The sequence below is a fragment of the Malurus melanocephalus genome, unplaced genomic scaffold, assembly GCF_030028575.1.
Source record: "Malurus melanocephalus ecotype Western Australia unplaced genomic scaffold, MMel_1.1 scaffold_2, whole genome shotgun sequence".
NCBI classification, from domain to species: Eukaryota; Metazoa; Chordata; class Aves; order Passeriformes; family Maluridae; genus Malurus; species Malurus melanocephalus.
In genome coordinates this window covers 7,267,514-7,288,200 of record NW_026623234.1, presented here as the reverse complement: position 1 = coordinate 7,288,200, position 20,687 = coordinate 7,267,514, and the positions used below count along the sequence as shown (strand labels likewise).

Sequence of the window (20,687 nt, the reverse complement as noted above, 5' to 3'; positions counted from 1 at the left end):
AACATGCTCCTCTATACTGCATAAATGCACAAATCATCTGCACCAAATCTTTCAATCCAATAACTAAAACAAATATAATTAATCTTTACTTAGGTTTCGAGTTGGTCACTCCACAAAACCTCAGTCATATACTTTCTATTTTTAATCCTACACTATACTACTTCCGACAGGCACAAAAAGATCATTTAAAGAGGTAGATTGCTTTCACCAAAGGAAGTTTTTTTACAAGGGAAATTAAGAAACAAAACTTGGCAATGAAATCAACAGCTGCTGTTTTAATTCTCTATTCTGATTACATTACACCAGAAGAATCAGAAAATGTATTATAACCGCCTTTCACAAACACATACCTCCCCCTGGAAGGCACTTTTGCTTGCTTCTTTTGGAATGGTTATTTTAGTTTTCAGATATACTTTTGGGCAGTTTGAACAGCATTCTAGTGTCCATTGGGCCAAAGCAGTGGGAAACAGCAAGTATGGAAAAACAAACATTTATTTTAACATATTCTGATCCAGTTGCTAACAACAACAAAGAACTAGCAGAAAATGGCTCCACAACTCTCAAAATTAAGTGTCAAGGCAGCAAAGTAAGGTCTTAATTGCCTTTTTCTGGTTTCTGRGCCTAGAGACAGGATTAGGTTAATCTGCATAGTGTAATACTAAATGGAATACTCCTTTGCTTTGCTTGTGCTACAAGCTGACTCATCACTTCAGAAGCAGAACAACATTAATAAAGAAACTACTACAGTGTGATCTCGCACAGCAAAAATATCCCACTTCTACAGATCAAAGTAAATAAAAGGGGCTGCTGTCCACTGCATAAACAGTATGAACAACCAGGCATYCCAAAAGCTGGCTTCAGCTTTTTCAACTACTCTGCTGTTGCACTCCCAATTTATTTGGCACACAGCACACCAAGAAAATAAACAAGTTCCTGACTTAAAAAACAAAAGTTGGTAACAAGAATACCAAGGGAAGCAGGATTACCTTGCAATACCACCACGMAAGTTAACCAAACCGTTGCACTGTACTTCATGACAACAGCTACAACAACTTCATGATACATTACCAAGTCCAGAGAATGTGTGTGTATATTAAGAAATGTGAAACAAATGAAAAAAAATCTAAGACAGTCACTTGCATGGTCCAGCTCACAGTTCACACCAAGTCATTTATCTGTGCATGACGCTATTTAGTAAGCCTGGCATCCAAGAATAGAAATCGATCAGCTAATGAACATCAGGTCTGATGGAAATGGTCACAATAATTGAAGGAAAAATTTAAAAAAAAAAAATAAGAGCAAGACAGAGTGTAAAGAGAACTGAAAGCATACAAAAAGAAATKTGTCAGGAACAACGCTAGAGGATGAGGAAACCTACTGTGGTAAAAAGAGCTGGATTTGTCACCTGCGGTAGATCAGGATATAATTCTAACTTGCATTCTAACTAATGGATGATTGCTGGCTTCATCCTTAACTTCCATGTAACTTTGCTTCATGGTGAAAATAGAGTCAGATTTTAGTGCCAGAATAACTGCCATTCTTTTACCTCAATAAAACAGTTCTAGGTAGACCATGAAAAAAYCTACTACCTAGTGATAAAGCAACATTAACTCCTGTATTTTATTGTTATATTATGAAACTTTATCAATTTTTCAGAGACCTTATCATTCAATAGTATTTCTAGTTTGCTTGCGTGGATATCGGTGCTTTGAAACAGGTTGGGAGAAAAAAGTATAAGAAACATGTTTGCCAGAAATGTAAGAAAAAGTGACTATAAAGGTACTTCAAGCAAGCCTGAGCTTGAAGGGAGCTCCTGAACCTGGAGACAAAGCAGGTGATGGATGTCCCATGCGAGGCCCTGACTGCTGGCTACCAAACAGACACAGCACCCAGATGATGTAGAGCTGAACAGGCCTGAAAACCTCAAAGGTGGTGGAAATACCTGAACACCTGTAAGCGTCAGTGCACTTCAGTAGCTCTGTTCCAGTCTACCAACATTAGCATTGCTGTGGGTCAAATGCTTTGCCATCCAACAATCTAGAAATGTGGAAAGCAGTCACCTCAAGACAAGAGGAGAATCTCCAGCAAAAGCACTTAGCCTGCAAATGTATCCCATTCACACCCATTCCCAGGAGCCACTACCCATTACTTTGTGTAATGCTTTTGTCTCCTTAGGGCCACATCAGTGGCTTACACACACCAAGAGCTAGATGGCAGCAGCAACAATGGGTGGGAGTGACAACAAGAAGATTAAATGATATAAATATGTCATCTTTGTTATTTTACTTGCTGCAGAAACATTCAATTCTAATATTTAAATCATTAACTAGCTGCATAGATTCAGTGAAGTTTCTTMCCCAGTCTCTCTTTTTATCTGGACTCTAAATGAGGTTTCTGCTTTACTTCCAACGCTTCACCACATCTATTCTCATTTTGTTAAGATTGAAGAAAAGTGTAAAGACCACTAGCTATGACCTCAAGGCTAAAAAATGGCAAGGGAACTCCAACTGACATGAAATGACACTAGTCTGCCTGACTTTTCTTTCCCAGGATAATCCCACACCTTTTTGACACATTTCTGCAGAACTTTCCAGAGCAATTGAAGCACCAATATATCCAACAGCCTAGTATCAGATTTGTTTTCCCATATGCCTTTGCTCATCTGCTGCTGCACAATCACTGTTTTCAACATCACTAAGGCCAACTGCAAACCACAAAGTAGGGAATACTTATCCTGTCAGAGCTGGAATGTGAAAGATCATTGCTGGAATACCCACTGTGGGTGCAATACTGGACACATTTTATTTCTTCCTCCATCCTGAAAAGCCTACTGTGGTTTTACTTAACAAAATGCAAAATACCAAAAGCTGTCAGATGGTGAATAAGGATCAGCCCATCAATTCCTTCATTTAGGTAATTCAAGTACCAAAACCCAGGTATGGGAACTTTACCAAAAGAACAAAGTAAAACCTTTATGAAAACCCATGCTGTTTCACTCAAAGATCCTTACATGCAAAACATGAGCAGGGTTTCAGCACTAAATAATGCAAGTCTTTTCTGTGGTATGAGAGCAATCCAGGCCCATATAGGGAGCTACTGCCATTAAAACCTCTCTCTGCAAGCAATACAGCAGTCTCAAGTGCAAGAGTTGAAGGAAACAGAAAATATTTCCATCTCCAAATAATTCCAAATTYATCCAAAAATTGCATAACGCAAATTTCCCAAGAAGGCTAAGGGCTTACTGAAGTCAAAGGTTTGCCAGAAAGGATAAAAGACTGAGTAATATCCCAGGATCCAGACTCCACCACCCACCCACAGCAGAGTATGTCCASAACTGAGCCAATCTGTTACAGGAAACTTTGTTTTGAACAAAGAATCTTCTCACTCAACCACATATGTTTTCTAAGAGATGTTTTTCACACCAGAGTACTTAAGCAAGCCAGGAAAGCTCTGAAGGAGCTTTATTTTAATTTTAATTTCTTCCCTGACACACACAGACCCTGGAATTTCACAACTGGGACAATTTTAAGCCCATAGAATTTTTTCCTTCATCTCCCTACAATAGGTATAATTTGCACTTCATATAAATCCATTTTGCTGCCTTCTAGATCTATTTCCAGCCCAAACACTTTCAACTATTGCAATGCTGTGAAATTCATGCAAATGTGGATTAATAAATTTAAATTAAGACTAATTCAGAAAAATCTGGTAATCTTGTTTTGCTTCTTGAATGGGCCAATTACTACTTTTTCTACTTGCTTTTTTGTGAAAACACAATTAAAAGTTCCACTGTACTCTGAAGAAATGCAATGCATTCTGAAATCTTCAGGGTTCTTATACAGAAGGTATTACAGTAATAGAAGTATTAAACCATTGTCCTGTACTTTTGAACAGACCTTATTTCAAGGAGACAAGCATTTGTAGAAGAAACAAAAATATTCTTGCACTTGAAGAGGTTTCACTGAACTTATTCTGGTTCTTCCAATACTATTTTGCCTTCCTAGAAATAAGCAAAACTTCTTAAGATATATGTTAGCAAAGATGGTGGAGGTGGTAAATACTGGATATTAGATAAAAAGATGACCTTAATATACTGCTTCATGCTGCTGCATTGTCTCAGAGACCGAAGATAGCTACTGAGTCTGCAGTTTGCCTAACAAATCCAAAAAGCAGCACTACTGCAAAGAGAACAATGGACTGAGATTGCCAGGCAATCATTTTTTAATTATTAAGTCCTATTGGCAGTACACTGCCATTCTATCTTGAGGACAGGACTAAGAATTTGGGAAAGGATTTCAAAAATTCGCTCCAAAATGAGATTTCATATTGTAGCAGTTTGCCAGAACCTAATTTGCAATTTTAGCTCTACCTTCCATAGTCAGCTGGCACAGMTTTGCTTCACAAGTATCCAGGTAATGAGCAATCTGGTCTTGATCCTGTATTCAAAGTACTTAAAGTGATTAACAGATMTGCACATGGAATAAGTCTGGGCTTTCCGCATGTAGCCTTTACCTACCTTCTGCTGCGTACTCTGCCATTCATTTCTGTAGGACTGCATCTTTATTCTAATATCTGTTTGAGGTGCAGAAAAAAAATGTCGCATAAGATCCTGGAGAGGACAGAATTTAAGACCCACTCAAAATTCCACATCTAAAGCAAAACCAAAACCCACAAATACCACCTCTAGCAACAAGCAAATATTTTCTCTTTTCTTACTAATCGTTCAGCAACAGTACATTTAAAAAAATATATGCATCTTGGAAACAATACTTTCTTAATTACTGGGTGCGAGTCAAGGTTCAGCAAATCCATAAAGCTGCACGACTGTCCTCTTCTATCAACCTAGAGGAGGTGATGGATGTGACAGCACTGCAGTTCTTGGATTTTAAGCCATGCAGTACAGTAATACTAAAGAGCTAATGCATAATGGGGGAGGGGAGAGGAAAGGCCTCCAAAGCCCCGATATATTTAGAATCGATCCTTTCACCTAGCCAGGCTGAAAAAAGTCTTATTGCTTTAGTGATCTGTACAAAACACTTTGAATACYCCTGGACAATGCTCAGGTTGAGTTTTAGGGGAAAATACAGCTGTTCAGCTCTGGTTTCAGATTAAATCCTACCATACTGCTGACATTGGAACAACCTTTAGCTCAGTCATGGATTATTGTACCCTTCATTATCAGTTAAATGCTCGAAGGAAAAGCTATAATTACATCAGTACTCAACACAGGGCATTGCCAAACCGTATCAGTTTGAAAGCCTGCAACAAATCAAGAACTGTATTAGGCAACAACAAAAAGGAAGGRAAGAGTAAAATCACATGAAAGACATTCATGATTTGTCACTCAAGAAACTGTCTGAAGAGAGATTTAATCATAATGCTSGTTCACTGGGAGCTGTTTCCAGGGAAACATAAACATTAAATTCATGAAGATGAAAGGTAGTGCAGAACTGAGTTGTTTTGATTTCAATTCATCATTCATCATCTATTCATCTCTATGAAACAGTAAATAACACCAACACCAACTCRTTAATGGAATAAGCTGGTACTCCAAAATCTAGAAGGTAAGAAAGACATAAAAACTTCACAGGCAGCAGCATAATCCACACGAGAAGCTGGGGTTTTTTGTGGGGTGTTTTACATCAGTTTTAACCTAAAAAAATTTTAGATGATATGCAGGTGCATTTTCACTCATCATAACAAACGTTAAAAGGCTCTTAGATGCAAAATCAACATTAAGCTACAACAGTGAAATTCAGAGTTTCTTGAATACTGCAGAGTTTGACCCTAAGGTGAACAGAATAAGTTGCCAACTGCTGTGAAAGAGGGTATTCCTGCATTGTTACACATGAAAGTCCACATAAGATAACAGCTCATGAAACAGAGTTATCAGAAAGCTGTTCACTTTTTTATGTGCTACATTTCTGTTAGGTTTTTTTTTGACCAGCTTATCCTGTGATCAAAGATTCTGACTACACAGAAACCTGAGGAAACATTAGRAATATTCCCTGGTTACCAGATGACCATAATAATATCAAAACCATACAATATGGTTATATTGTGACTGATTATATTAAACAAGAAAAAGCAAATCCGTAAATCTGACAATACTTCAACAAGCAGAATTAGACATATCAAGTTATTTTAATCAAAGATACAGGATTTTTCTTATTCTCAGGATTCTTGAACAATGCAGTCAAAAGCAACTAACAACTATTCTCTCTAACATCTTTCCTAGGCCCATATTCATAAAGGAGAAACAACAGGAAATGTAATACTTTTATGATAAGTGGACCACATGACCKGGCTCACATATATCTGACCACCCTTATACATACCATCCTAGCAGCAATTATTCAGACTAGCATTTCCTTACAGTGTACCAGGAACCTCTCAGGAATCCCCAATTTAACCACAGTGATTGTTGTGATAAACAAAATCTTAGTATTTACCTGTTACTAGTAAATGGAGCTGCAGGCACACTGACTATCATTTGCTACACATCTCAACAGTAAGTCTATACAAGGCAAAAGGCATGCTTGCATTTTAGATATTTCCAGTTGTAACACAAACAGCAGATCTTAATATTTCTCAATGGCCAAAGCAAATTCCAGGAGCCTGCTTGATAAAGCATCAGAGCTGGACATATAGAAAAGTAGGAGCTTGGCTTGTAGCTGTAAAAATTATCCCAGACACAAGACACACAGCATTCAAAGCACAAAATATGGAAATACAGAATTTTAGAGACAATTTGGACTATGTGCTCTAGATAATGCTTGCTATTTTGGGAGGGTATTTTTGTTCTTAAGAAAAAATATTACAACAGATGTGTGAGCAACACAACAATGCTTCTAGAAAACAAAGTAGAAGGGTTGTGTGGCAGTAATACAAATAGTTCACAGGAAGGCTGCATGTCCTCAGGCTACTGCCTTCCCAGGAGGACCCTAAGTGATGCTTCACCATGCTGCAATTACCACCATAATGACTATTCTACAGGCTGGGAAACAAAGATTTACTGTTCTGTGGGCAACAGCTCTTCTTTCTGGCCTTAAGAAATAGTGATGAAACCAAACAACGTAATTCTAAACTAATATGCATTGCTATAGTTTCTCTACTTGGTGCATGAGGTTCTTTTACTATGTTTTTTCATATCTGYGAAAAGCTTGGGTCTGAAGAAGACTTTCCATTAGCAGTTGGAAATTAACAAGCAATTAGCAGACACACCAGTCAACTTTGGCAATCTTTTGGCAATCAAAATCACACCAACATAACAAACTATCCTAGAACAGGAACAGAAAGCAAATACTTATCAAAAAGCAGCTACTTACATGTGCTATACCTCATATTCTTTCAAACAGCTTAAGGCTTCTCCGGTCCTATCATAAGGAAATATACAGTCTTCAAACTGGGATATGACTTAAAATTAAAGAATCATCTTGGGAGATGAATCATCACTTCAAAGAGCAAGACTATGTTTAATGTCTGACACTTCAAGGGCACATTTGTTTCAGATACATTGAAATTCTGAACGGAATTGATTGGTAAGAAAAGCAAAACTGAAGCTGCTGACAGAAGTCAGTCAAAATTCAAATTAAGTTAACTGATGTGGAAGAAACACCAAAAAAAAAAAAAAAAAAAAAAAAAAAAAAAAAAAAAAAAACAAAACAAAAAAAAAAAAAAAAAAAACCAAAAAAACCCCAAAAAAGAAGTGGAGGACAAAGAATTATTGTAGCTTCCCAGAAATACCACAAGGCTATTCTCACTCTTGACCAGCTCTTTAGAAATCTCAGAAGAACACAGATCTTTCCCAGCTCTGTCACAGATGGTCAGACAGTAAATTCAGGGGATGCCTACAGACACCTGCTGCATGACCATGCTTAGATCTATTCTTTGCTTCCATATGCACAGTTTSAATAAAGTGCCTAATGCCACAACTCTAAGCTATTTCTTCTTAGGAGCAAAGAGAACCCTGTAAAAATGTATACAGTGGCACAAATACATGAAAAGGATATTAGTAGGTTTTCAAAACTAACAGACACCATTTCTTAAAAACAAGAGGGACTCTTTCCATACTTGTCTATGAAGGTAACATATTCCATCTGTGAAGTTGCCTTTTTACTACTTAGTGTGGACAGGAAGATACCAAAGTGTTCTTGTGGACATCAAACAATTCATAAAGACTTTCTATTTTTGATTTGCAATTAACAGTGAACATATCAATCCATACTCAACTTAAACAAACCACTTACAGAAGATATATTTAACTCTGAAATTCTCAGAAATCTACTAAGACATGAAAATAAAACTACAACATGAAAGCATCTGTCAAACCTCTTTGAGAGGAAAACAGTTGCACCAATTTACAAAAGGAAGAAAAAACCCAGCAAAGTACCAAAGTATAATATACAAGCTGTCATCTTAATTCTGTGAATTCCTGGTATCTCAACATCTTTAAAACTAGCGACACTTTCATGCATGATTTGCATCTTGTGCACTAACAGTACAAAAAAAAAWTTTTTTTCTGTCTTTTCAATGAAAATGTGTAGTATTAATGGGATGAATTTCCTCATTATATTACCACATGCAACAAATTATAGTTATTTGGAAGGTTTTTTTTAACGATAATACAAGTGACCAGAATATCAACACAAATTATGATACTCAGGGGCGAGACAGAAATATAAACAGAGTAACCAGGACTAGAAATTATGTACTATTGGCAATACTTTATAGCTTGTTGATAGAATGGGATAATTGATATGGGCAGAATATGAAAAGTCTTCTTTCATCAGCGTTAGGAGTATATTCAGGCTGTTTAAAAGGCRTGATTTCTACTGTACACAGTTTTTAAACTTAGAAGAAGAAAAAAGGAGCTTTACTGATTTTTGTTCCCTGCAAATTCATCTCCTAGCTGTTGTCTTTCACACCACAACTACTACCCCTAAAAAATTCACCTTTCTACCACTCTCCCCTTACAGTGCAAGGTACYATGGAACTGAGCCAAGATCAATTATCCACTCAGTGAAAAGCATTCAGATATCATTGAAATAGCTTCACTATATTTTACACAGCATTATAATACACGAACCATTACTCACAGTAATTTAATTGCACTGACAAAAGAAATCCATTCTGATAGAAGGTACAACACCGGAGAGTTACTCAGCAAATTACACTGGAGTACCAGAAGCAGCAATAATAATTTGGTGCAGACTTTCAAACTGATCTGCCAACATATGTTCAGCAGTCTCTGGCACAGTTCTTCTCAACACCTCTGCCAGACAGATGAAAAGGATTACAAGTACTTTTCCTCCTCTGAAAAGACCACCAGAAAAGTGTCAGCTATGACTGGATTAAAATAAAAACCAAGGAATATTGTAAGCCCTAGGAACAACTATCTATAGACCATGTGGAAAGTCAGCTCTACTGGCATCTTTATAAACAGATAAAGGCTTAACTACATTAAATAAGCAAAGCTATAGCAGAGTTTGTAATTCTTTTGGAAAGCTAGTGCTTGGAATCTCAGGACACCACAAACTTACASTGGTGGTGCAAAAAGCAGGAGAGATAAAGACTTCAAATAACTAGAACAGAAGACCACTGACTTCCTGAATCAAAACCCTTGCTGGGGTTTATTTTGACCTCTGTCCTTTCCTTTTTCCTTGACCTTGGCGATGTCATTTTCCTGCTAATCTTCTGTGCCACGYTGTGAAACACAACCATGGTGACTTTTAAAAAGCACTTTGCTCAATGGCATGAACACCCTCAGCAAAATCTTTCAATGTAGTGCAAATAACAAACACTTTTTTTGCTGAGACAGTAAAGAAAAGAGCAAATATGCTTTTGCTATTCTCTGCAGTATTAGTTAACTGGCTTTATTCCTATAGCAATGCTGGCATATCTAACACTGACAGACAAAYAGACAAACAGGATCAGCTTTGTTATTTACAATACTTTATTATAACCAACAAGACTGTACCTTTTTGATCTTGAGCATTATATGGCAGGCACTTTTCTCTGGCCTGAAAAGACACTCAAATCACAGATGAGAAACAAAAGGAAGGGAAACTCTTGTTTCCCATTTTCGTTCTTCGCAGAGCTGTTCTAAGTGCAATGATGTTGACTTCAGAGGGCATTTCTAGCTGTTTTTTTCTACAGCTCAGCATTTAGATTATTTAGGTGCTTTCACATTGAAAAAGGCCTGCTAATGATTCCCCAACGTATGTTCAATGGCTSACCAACATGCAGTTAAAGAAGGAAAGGTTGGAAATTTGACCAGATGAACAGAAGCAGCAGCAGCCAGTGAGGATCCTGTCAGGTTAATAAGATTAATTTTCTTACAGAATAAATTGAATCCCTTAAATCAAATGCCCAAAACAAAAAGAGAAATACTTATCTCCTCACACAGCAGAACCAAATAGCCTTCCTTACTTATCTTCTTTCTCTTATACAGTTATACGAGTGGTATGAGTTGGTAATGCCACTGGAACACTTGTCTACCAGACTTACTGCTAGCTGAACTCACACTCAACAAAATKATTTCAGGGTCTCTAAAACTAAATCACAGGTGTGCAACTTATTCTGCAAAAACCCTTCTCTACTCACTTCCCAATTGCATCTCCAAAGCAATGAAACAGGCAGCCCTCAGAACCTCCAAGATTTACAATAAATATTCCTCAAACAAATATGAAAYGTACAGAGCACTTTTCCTACACTCTAAATAGATTAGCATTAACTGTAAAGTTATGAAAATGAAGTGAAGAAAAAAATTAAGAAAAACTATAGAACAGAAAAAAATTCCTACTTTTAACCAAAAAAGATGGACAACAATTGGAGTGCTTTTTGATGAGTAGTATCTCAAGAGACACCTCATGAAATCTTCAAGTAATCGTCTGAAGTTCAGTCCAGATGAACTAAAGTTACCTCCCAATGTAATCAAGACTCTTTGTTCTTTATTACACTACCAGTAACGCTGACAAGTATTCTGAGCATTGTTCTGATATATACTGAGTCCATAYAGCTGCAGTACTTGAAATCAAAAAAAGGATTTTTTTCCAAATCTTTATACACATACAATGGGGTAATTTCTCAGACCTGTATTAGGGTGCCTCCTTGACATGTTCAAAATGTAATGTGGCCTGCTTAAAAGATACATCGTGAAGTACCATCCTTATGCATTCTGTGTCTGCCTAAATATAAGCAGACATCTAACAACAAGTCATTCTCTTTTCTTCTATTCGAGTAGAAAAATTGGTTTTAAATAAGGCAACTCTGTTCTTTCCCACTCCCCCATCTTGATTCCTAACTTGCAAACTAACTCATCCTGCAGCTTCAGATGCACAGTGTACATCCCAGCTGGTGCTAGAACGCAAGACAAGATGTACGAGAATTACAATCCATTACTCAACGCAGGCAGCACCAATCAGTAGATCAACACAGCTGATGCTCCCATGACAGCTCTACAGCACTTGGAGATGTTTAGTACATGTAAAAAAAAGTGTCTGCACAAATCCTTTCCAAGTTCTTGCAAGCAGAAGCTCTTCCCTCACCACAGACGTATTACTGCCTGTCACCTGATAGGTGGTAATTTGTGCAAAAAAAATGCTCCAAGCTTGTAATTCTACAAGCACAAACCTAACGAAATAGCCAGCTCTCCATTATCCATGGTAATTGAGAAAATTATGTCAAAAAAACGGGCAAAATGCAAGCTATATATTTATCAGAATGCAATAATATACTTAGTCCACTAATCTTTACAAAACTAGTAAAAAGCTTTCCACAGAAAACTGAGCAGAGAAATTTCTAAGATGCTTATTACATGTAATAGAAAAGGGATTTCAGCAAGGCAATGACAGAGTAATCAAAAAAGACGTGACTTAGGCAGTCCAAAGTTGTTTATCCTACAATCCCCTATCCCCAGAAAAATGCTCCACCATTGTCATAATCTAATGTTTATGATGCTTGCTCTATAGATACATTCAGAAAAGAACACATATTTCAAATGGTTAAAATAGCATGTATTTTTTAAAATCTCTCTTCAACCACACAGCACAGAATGAAGAACTCCATTTTGTTTAATAAACAGCAGTTGTAATAAATCAAGCCCATACCCAAGGTTACTAATTTATCTTACTACATAAGAGAGAAACAAACCAATAATTCTTCTTTAAAGTAACTCAAGCCTTTCCCTCCAGTACCAGCTCCTACATTTTTTCAGTTTCCCAAATGTAATATTGCTTGCTCCAGTGTCAGCTGGGAGAGAATTTTCCTATACCCATCATTTCTCTACTAGATAGGATGCTATCTTGGTCACAACCACCATGTAATTTCCCTACTTTTCCCCTTCAAACACAGAACGTCTCTGAATCCTTTCACAGGCATTCCCACTCATTCTTCCTCTTTCTTTACTATTGCTTCCTCCCATATGAGGGAAATTACAGYAATACATGTAGCAACTTCTCACAATTTAAGGGTAGCACAATTACACTCTGCTGATTCATTGTGACAAGAGAACTGTCTTGCTCCTGACAGTCCAGATGTTTTATAGCATTGGTATCTGTTTGGTTGGTAACACTGTGCAGTGGTGTCCCTCTGGTTGGGCTGGTTCTCTTGTTGATGCTTTTCCCTTTTCAATTAGAGGTCTCTGGTCTAAATAAAACAGTGAAATACCAGAAGCTAACAGTTGTTTACATTAGAAATAACTTTCATTCTAAACCTCATTCAACCAGCACTTAGCAAGAAAATCTTAGTGGCCTGTTAGCAAAATGTGTCTTTCCTCCTTACCTAAGAAAAYACTTAACACTAAAAGGCAATTATTTATTATTCACAGGGGCAGCCAGTCATCCAGTAACTAAGCAAATAATTCCTTAATTTTACAGCATTAATCAACATGCCCACATATATTGCCATCTCTAAGGGAAGGGTTTAGATATCAGGAAATCTTTATCAACATTAAGACTGCCTTACTCTAACAAAATGTGAAACTTTTTACCAGAAGAATAATACTGGTAATAATACTAATTTAAAAGTTCCTATTTGCAAACTCACTAACAAGAACTAATAATAACTTCATTTACTCTTCCACAACCAGCTACATAAATTCACTCCCACAGCTTTTAAGGCCAAAAAAAACATAGGAAGGCATTGCAAGGCCTGGAAATTTACAGCACTGAAATGGTTAACACTAGCTCTAGTGAATCTATTTAAGACATTAAAATTCCCATCTGTCAGACCTCTTTGCTAATGTCCCTGCCCTCAAAGCAAAAGGGAACATATGCCTGCATCCCAGTCACCCAGTTCATACAGTTTCTTATTAACTCAAGTCATAAATGACAAGTTCATACTAACACACCAATCTAAACCACCATAGCCAACACGCAGGTCTGTGTTTGCTCGTGCCATCTAGAATCAGACAAGCAGAGAGAAAGGCTAAACAGCAGCATAAAGGCATCAGGAAAGGAGATGACACACTTTAAACCACAGCAGCACTTTGCTCCAACACTTGTAAGCAATGTTCTATGCATGTGTTTGACTTTGAGAAGTTTTATGTTTGTGAAAAGAGACACACTACAAGAACACCCAAGCAAGACAGTAACGCTATCAGTATTGCAGAGTAGCTGAAATCACAATGATTTCCACAATCCTAACTACCAAAGTTCAGTCCCCATGCTCTCCAGTGGGTGAGCTGTATCATGTAAAGCACCACAAACAACAGTTGAAGTCCTAGGGTGTACAAGGACACTTTATTTACGTAAGTTAATGTTTCTGTCAACACCAGTTCTACGATGGATAAAGAGAAGATCCAATTCAGCTGGGTTAAATTTCCCATAAGGAAAACAGACTTGTAGCTCATCTATACAGCAAARTCTAGCAAGTAAAATGTAAGCTTAGGAGCACTGATCTTCTTTATAAAGAAGCATTTAACCTTCCAAAGAGTGGAAGAATAATACACATTTTAAGTTCAATAAGGCTTTGTAATATAAGAAGTCTGCTGAAATGCCAATAAAACCTAGACACTATATGAATATGAACTATTGGAAAGTATTCTTCASTTACAGTTGCTTTTGCATCCAATCAATTAAGTTGCTTCTACAGAGCTGAAGGCATTTATATGTTTCCTGTGATCTGTAGCACCATACTGTATAAAAATAAACCCTTCTGGGATTGAATTAGAGGATACAGTGGTTCACAAGAAAGGRTTCCTAAGTTAACATTACTCCCATCTTTTCTCTGTACGATTTTTTCCCAAAACTACATCCCAGCACCCTGACCCTTGACTGTGTAGCACTTACTGTTGCTGGACTTGAGGTCACGGTGAATTATGGGAACAATTGCTTCCTCGTGCAGGTAGTTCATTCCCCTGGCAATCTGCACTGCCCAGTTCACCAGTATGTCAGGAGGTATCCTTTTACCAGACAACACCCTATTGAGCGATCCTCCACGGGCAAACTCCATGATCAGGCAAAGATTAGGTTCCTTCAAACACACGCCTCTGAGGGCAATGATGTTGGGATGTTTTAACATTGCAAAGAGCTTGGCCTCTTGGCGGACATTCTCAATGGTCTGGCTGATGTCCTCATCAGGGTCATAGCGAGCTGCCTTGACAGCAACCTCATCTCCTACCCATATAGCTCGATACACTTTTCCGAAGCCCCCTATGCCAATGATTTCTTCCAGAACAAGCTCTGAGAAGTCGATCTCCAGGACTAGGGAAAAAGGAAAAAAAAGATGTAAGCATTTAGCAACTATATAGCCTGTATATCAGCTGAAGGTGCATGTKGGCTGACCTCACCCTTATCCTGGGAAGGGTCAATTTTAACTCCAAAACAAATACAAAGCAAAGAAGTAGGCCTTTCTGACAATGTTTTAATGCCAAACAGTATGGTAAAAAGATTTGCAGTGTCAYAAAACCTGTATGAAGTACTCACTGTAAATGGTAAAACAGTAAAATAGCCTCCTCTTACCACACTTAAACCCTTGTAAGATTGATGCCCCTGCCCCTACCTCCCTTAAGGATAAACTCTCATTGACAGCACAGATGCCAAAAAAGAAAAACACACTCACCAACTAATCTTCAMTGTGTTCACAATACAGTGCTTAATGTGAAATAGCTCAAACTCAACACAAAATAGATAYACTTCTCCATTTGTCCCTTATTTGAAAGTCTCTTGCTGAACTGCCACCACAATCTTTTAGTCCTTCCCAAATCACACTTATCCTACTGCATCTCTTCAGGCTTTGCAGATTCRTTCACCACATGAGATCTGTTAACCAGTCCTGACATTACTGACAATAGTGTGACTAAACAGATGGATGAAACCACATACTGAGGGTGCAGAGCAAGCAATAAGAGAAACATTTTTTATTTAATGCATACAGCATTTTTGTTACAGAAACTTCCGATTCCCATACACTCACAGCTACACTTTACAGGCTGACATAGTGACTGGTGGCTAATTGTCATTGTATAGGAAAAAAATCCACAGATGCAGATGTCTCAGTTCAGCACACAAATTGCACCTGGAGCAAAAGCAATGAGAAAATATATCCTGAACATTAAATACAGTTAATATGGGTGGACAAAAGAACCCACTGACTAATGTAGAATGAAAATTCCACATACTGACCAATGAAAACATGTTGACACAGCTTAATTTAGAGTAGTGATAGGTTACCACTGATGCTATTCTGTCTGATACTTGCATGGTTATCAATTACAGTCAATGAAATTTTTWAAAGTTTTAAAGGAAGAATACGATAATGCAAGATTTAAACAGAAAGTCACCAAGCTTTTAATACTTTCCTTAATTTGAAATGCCAAATCTGACATGGTTCCCCCTACTTTGTCTAGTAGAAAGGAAATTAGCTTTGTAAGGGAGCATGTTAGATCCCACTTAGGTCAACTAGTTTCCTTATTCCAATCAAATGTCTTTCCTAATGTAAGCCTATAGACAAAACTTTGTCACAAAACTACATGGGACAAATATAAACTCTTCTGTCCACAGCTACAGGCTTCATTTTTTTGCCTGAGCTCTATCTTTCCTGAACATGATTTTTCAGAAGTTGGCTTACTTTTGTAAGTTAGTCAAATGTATGAGTTAGTTTAATAAGGATGCCTGTGCTCTTTACCTAGTGCTCCATGAATAAAAGATTAATGGGAAACAAGACAGAAAACCGACCAGGAAACTCTTCTAAAATGAAAAAAAAAAAGTCTCTTCCAGTCCAGAACACAGAGAATTTATTCTTTTCTTACAGTGAATACTTACTTTGCATAACACTCTGAGCTTCAAGGATTTGCACAACAAAGAAGATTTTAGTCCTACAGTAGGGACCTTGGTGCTCAAATACTCAAGACACAGATTACTCGAAAACATGAAAGGAAACCAGACTCTGACCAGAAAGACTGGAATCTTAAAACAAGACTGTAATGACAATAACTCCACATGTGAAACTACCCTGTCACTGAGAATAACAAAAAGAGTTTCTCTTGTATTTCCAACGAATAAAAGAGCTAAAGAAATCAGATGTTGAGTCCTATCTCTTCAGTCAGCAGAATTTCAGTGCTGGTAGAATCCTCAATTAACTTGCTCCTAGGAACAGTGGGTCAATTAAAAGACTGAAAATGAACGAACACACCAGCCATAGCACTAAGGTGACTGCCCACCCCGCTAACTCCGGACACACAGCGTTCCAGTGTTGTTCACAGCGGATGTTCGGGCATTTCACGCATTGAGAAGACACCAACGAGGCGCTGAGCGCGCCGTCCCGCTGGCCCGCAGGTGCTGAAGGGACAGCTCCGGCAGCAGCGATGACGGCGGGACGGGATGGGATGGGACAGGACAGCCCTGCGGCCCCCGCACCCGCTCCCTCCCCCGACCCAGTGCTGGGGAGAAGCGCGACAGGAAGGTGGCAGGCAGGAGAACGAGATGGGCAAAGGAAACCGAAGGACTGGAAAATAGAACACTTCGTGCGCTGCCACCCATTTTCCATCAGAAAAAAACACATCCCTGCTCGAGGCACAAATTAATAGGGGTGGGATGTAAAACCGAGAGACTTCAGCTTCCGGATGAAATCTAATGTGTGACATGGAATGTTCTTTTACCTGGAAGTACGACCTTAGCTTTTGTTTGGAAATATATTTTTCTGCAAGGCAAACTGGCCAGCTCACCCTCTTGGGTTACTTATTTAGGAAAAAAAAAAAAAAAAAAAAAAAACCCTCATTTTTAAAAAATGTTTTATTTGGGGTTTTTGAAAGGTATTTTGTGCTGAATTAGTATATTCACTTTCACAGTTTGAATTACACAGCTACATTAGGGCACAAAATATTTGTTTTTCTTCACATTTCCAAACACACTAACCCCATCTCTAACACCAGTGTAATTTGATAGATGGGTTGTACTAGACTATACAGAATTTAAGAACTGAAGTGCTATCATTCCTCTAGGGACTGAAAAGGAATTACAGAGACTATACACCATGAACCAGTGGCCATGTTGACAACTGTAAAGTAGGTGCTGTTTAATCAGCACTTAATAGACCATATGATTAATCTATTTAATTCAGCCTACAGTKTGTAAGAGCTCATAGCCAGATGAGAGTCCTCCAAGTTGGCCCACTGCTGACAGCCTCTACAGGCTACTTTTACCATTCATGATACCCTCACYGAGGCAAGATTCAAGCACACTACGTGGATGGCTAAAATTACCAACTAAACTAGTACAGCTCTCAGTAGAAGAGGAACTCTAGGACTTATATTCCCAAATTTCCATTAAACATGAACATAAACTTCAGGAAAACAAGTAAAAACAGCTTTTGTGCAGAGATGCAAGTCCAGAACAATACTTTGCATCACTGCTGCAAAACTGGACTTATTAGACTACAGACTATAACAGTAGACTGTTATTCCCATTCTAAACAGCTACCAAACTAAYACCATCAGCTCTCAAAGAAGATAGCATTCCTTGCAAAGGATTTCTAATATTCAACTTGAAAATCCAATTCAATGACAACCCCTGTCAAAATTGCATTGTTTCTTTTAAAAAAACCAACATGCTCCTTAGGCATTATACATATCTACTGGAGGGCAATAAATTCTATTTTATCATGAATTCATGGTTGATAATTTAACAGAAGAGAAGTAGTATAGTCCTGCTGCAGCACAGGAAGAGTACGGCAAAGATGAAGGAGGAAGGTACAACTCCACCACTGTTTGTGAACTATCAACCCATAGAAGAGGCAGCAAGAAAGAAGAATCCACAGTTACAAAGCCTGAATGAGAACACTCAAAACAGGACAGGAGCTGAGAGTTCAAAAAGTTCTGTAGAAATGGTTCTGCTAATTGTCTCAAAAGCAACATCTASTAAGCATTCATTTACAGCTTTTTCTGTGTATGGGGAATAGAGTAACTTACCTATACTGCTGCAGCATGAAAAAAAGGAACAGCACCTAGTCCCTTCACAAGCCCAAGGGCAATGCTACTGTTACTGAGTTTTACCTAAATGCTTTCAAGCAGAATACAGAGTAAGAAAAAAGCTGTTAGTTGTATTCCTTGGAGATATGGCCCAGATAGGACAAAGAATCTTTTCACTCTTTTACCTTCTAGAAAAGCCTACTAGTCCAAAGATTTTTCTCTACTGCTCAAAAAAAAAAAGCATTATCTTTGCCTGAATTGTCAATGGTAATAGATAAACGGAATCTAGAAACAGTCATTCCATGCTGTTTCTCTTTCCACAAGTGTACATAGTGACTAAAAAAATGTATACATGAAACACCCCTATTCTCTGTCTCCAACAAAGGCTTCAAAACTGCACTGAAATTCATGGAAACAAACCAATCCCCTTGTGCCTTCAGCGTCACAACACAGTCAAGCAAGCWCAGATATCCAAATGTGGATAGAACWCAATCACTGGCATTTTAGGACAAAATTTTTTGGAGGCCAGAGGAACCTGGTAACACAAGTCAACTCGGGAATTTTTCAGTCAGAAATAATAGGCTTTTGGTGAGTAAGTAGGATGATACTGAACAAGTACTAGCAGTGAATCAACACTTCAGAAAGCAACTGCTTCCCTTCCAGCAACCTTTCTTTAAGAATATTCTTAAAGCCTGGTGACTCCACCACTGCCCAGCCGCCAGGATTCTGTCGTTGAAAGAAAATTTATCAGCCCCTGGAARCACAGGTTTTAACAATGGGAAAACTGCTCCCGGCGTCGATAAAATGCTAACAACACACAGAGCGAGGCTCTGCCTCCCGGGGAGCAGCGCGCTAGCCTGGAAGACAGAAGGGCACTGGAGCAGCAGGAATACCTCCGCGAATGGGAAAGGGAACAGACCGGGGGCCTGGGGCATCCCCAGGGTGGGAAGAGCAGAGGCGCCGAAGCCCCTCCGCTCCCCGCTGAAGGCCATCGCGGGCCCCCCCGCCGCTGGCTAGGCCCGCGGCCTCCCACGGCCGCTCACGGCGGGGATGGGCCTTCCCTCCCCCCTGCGCGGAGGCCCCGGCTGCCAACAGGACCCACGGAAGGGCCAGACCAGGCGGACCGGGCCAAGCCCTCCCCGCAGGGGCATCGGGAGGGCCGAGCCTCGGTTCCCCCCACAACGTCGGCAGACCCGCCGGTCCCGTCCCCGCTCCCATACGTACCCCAAGCTCACGACAGGGAGGCGGAACCGGGCCTCTCCCCCTCTCCCCCTCTCCCCTGGCTCCCTCCCTCCCTCCCCGAGGAGGCGCTGCACCGAGCCCCCCGCCCCAGGCCCAGGCTCCCTTACGCTGTATGGCGGGGGGCGGCGGGTACCGGGTGCGCAGCTCCGGGCCGCCCCCCTGCACGCCGCTGCTCACGTAGTTGCTGGGGAAGATGCCGACGCGCTGGTCGATCTTGCCCGTCCACCAGCCCTCGTCGCCGGACACGTGCGAGTCCCGGGACAGCACCTGCACCACGTCCCCCGGCCGCAGGCTCAGCTCGTCCTCGCCGCACGCCTCGTACTCGAAGACAGCGGTCCAGAGCGGCCCTTCGCCCGGCGGCTCCCCGCCGCCCGCGCCCTCCTGGCTGAGCTCGGTGAGGGGCTCCATGGTGAGACTGCTCCATAGGGGGAGGCGCCCGCGGYAGCCGGGCTCTGCGGGGAGCGGCGGGGCCGGGACCGCCGCCTATTGTTCATGCGGCCCGACGCCCGCCGGCACCAGGTGCCGCCGCCGCCGCTGCCGGGGGTTCCCGGCGCGGAGCCGCCTCAGCCCAGCGCAGGCAGCGGGGAGACCAGGCAGCGTATGCCGTGGAGGAGCCGCCGCATCCCCCCCATCCACCGCCTCCTCCGCGCCCGCCTCCACCGCCTCCTGCCGCCGCCGCGCATCCCGGAGCCACCTGACTCTCTGGCAGCTTCGGCGGCGGGAGGGAAGGGCAGGGCAGGCACCACCCCCGCGGCGCCATTGGCCGCCGCCGCCGCCGGTCAGCACCGCCCTCACCTGATTGAGGGCCCGCGCTCCCTTGGCCACGCCCCCTYCCCGCCCGGTCCCCGGCCCCGGATCGCGCTCTCACCGGTGTGTTCTCCGATTGGCCACCGCCGCGTCAGTTCTCGCTTCCYATTGGGCCGCGCTCTCCGAGCTCCTCCTCCCCAGCCGCTTCTCATTGGCCGGGGAGAGGGGCATGACACGAGACAGGGGCGGGGCGGGGCGGTCTGAGGGCGGGGCGGGGTGGCGCCCCCTG

General features: G+C 40.6%; 1 protein-coding gene across 2 annotated transcripts in view; it reads right to left on the bottom strand.

Moving 5' to 3' along the window:
• MAP3K9 (mitogen-activated protein kinase kinase kinase 9) overlaps window positions 1–20,275 on the bottom strand; it is a 55,239-nt gene extending 34,964 nt beyond the window's left edge. For both annotated transcript variants that reach the window (XM_057366840.1, XM_057366849.1), the window contains exons 1-2: window positions 19,759–20,275; window positions 14,292–14,705 (exon numbers count right to left, since the gene is read on the bottom strand). In XM_057366840.1, the coding sequence (XP_057222823.1) occupies window positions 14,292–14,705; window positions 19,759–20,059 (715 nt within the window). In that variant the 5' untranslated portion in view covers window positions 20,060–20,275. The remainder of the gene's footprint in view (window positions 1–14,291; window positions 14,706–19,758) is intronic.
• Window positions 20,276–20,687: the final 412 nt, after the last annotated feature.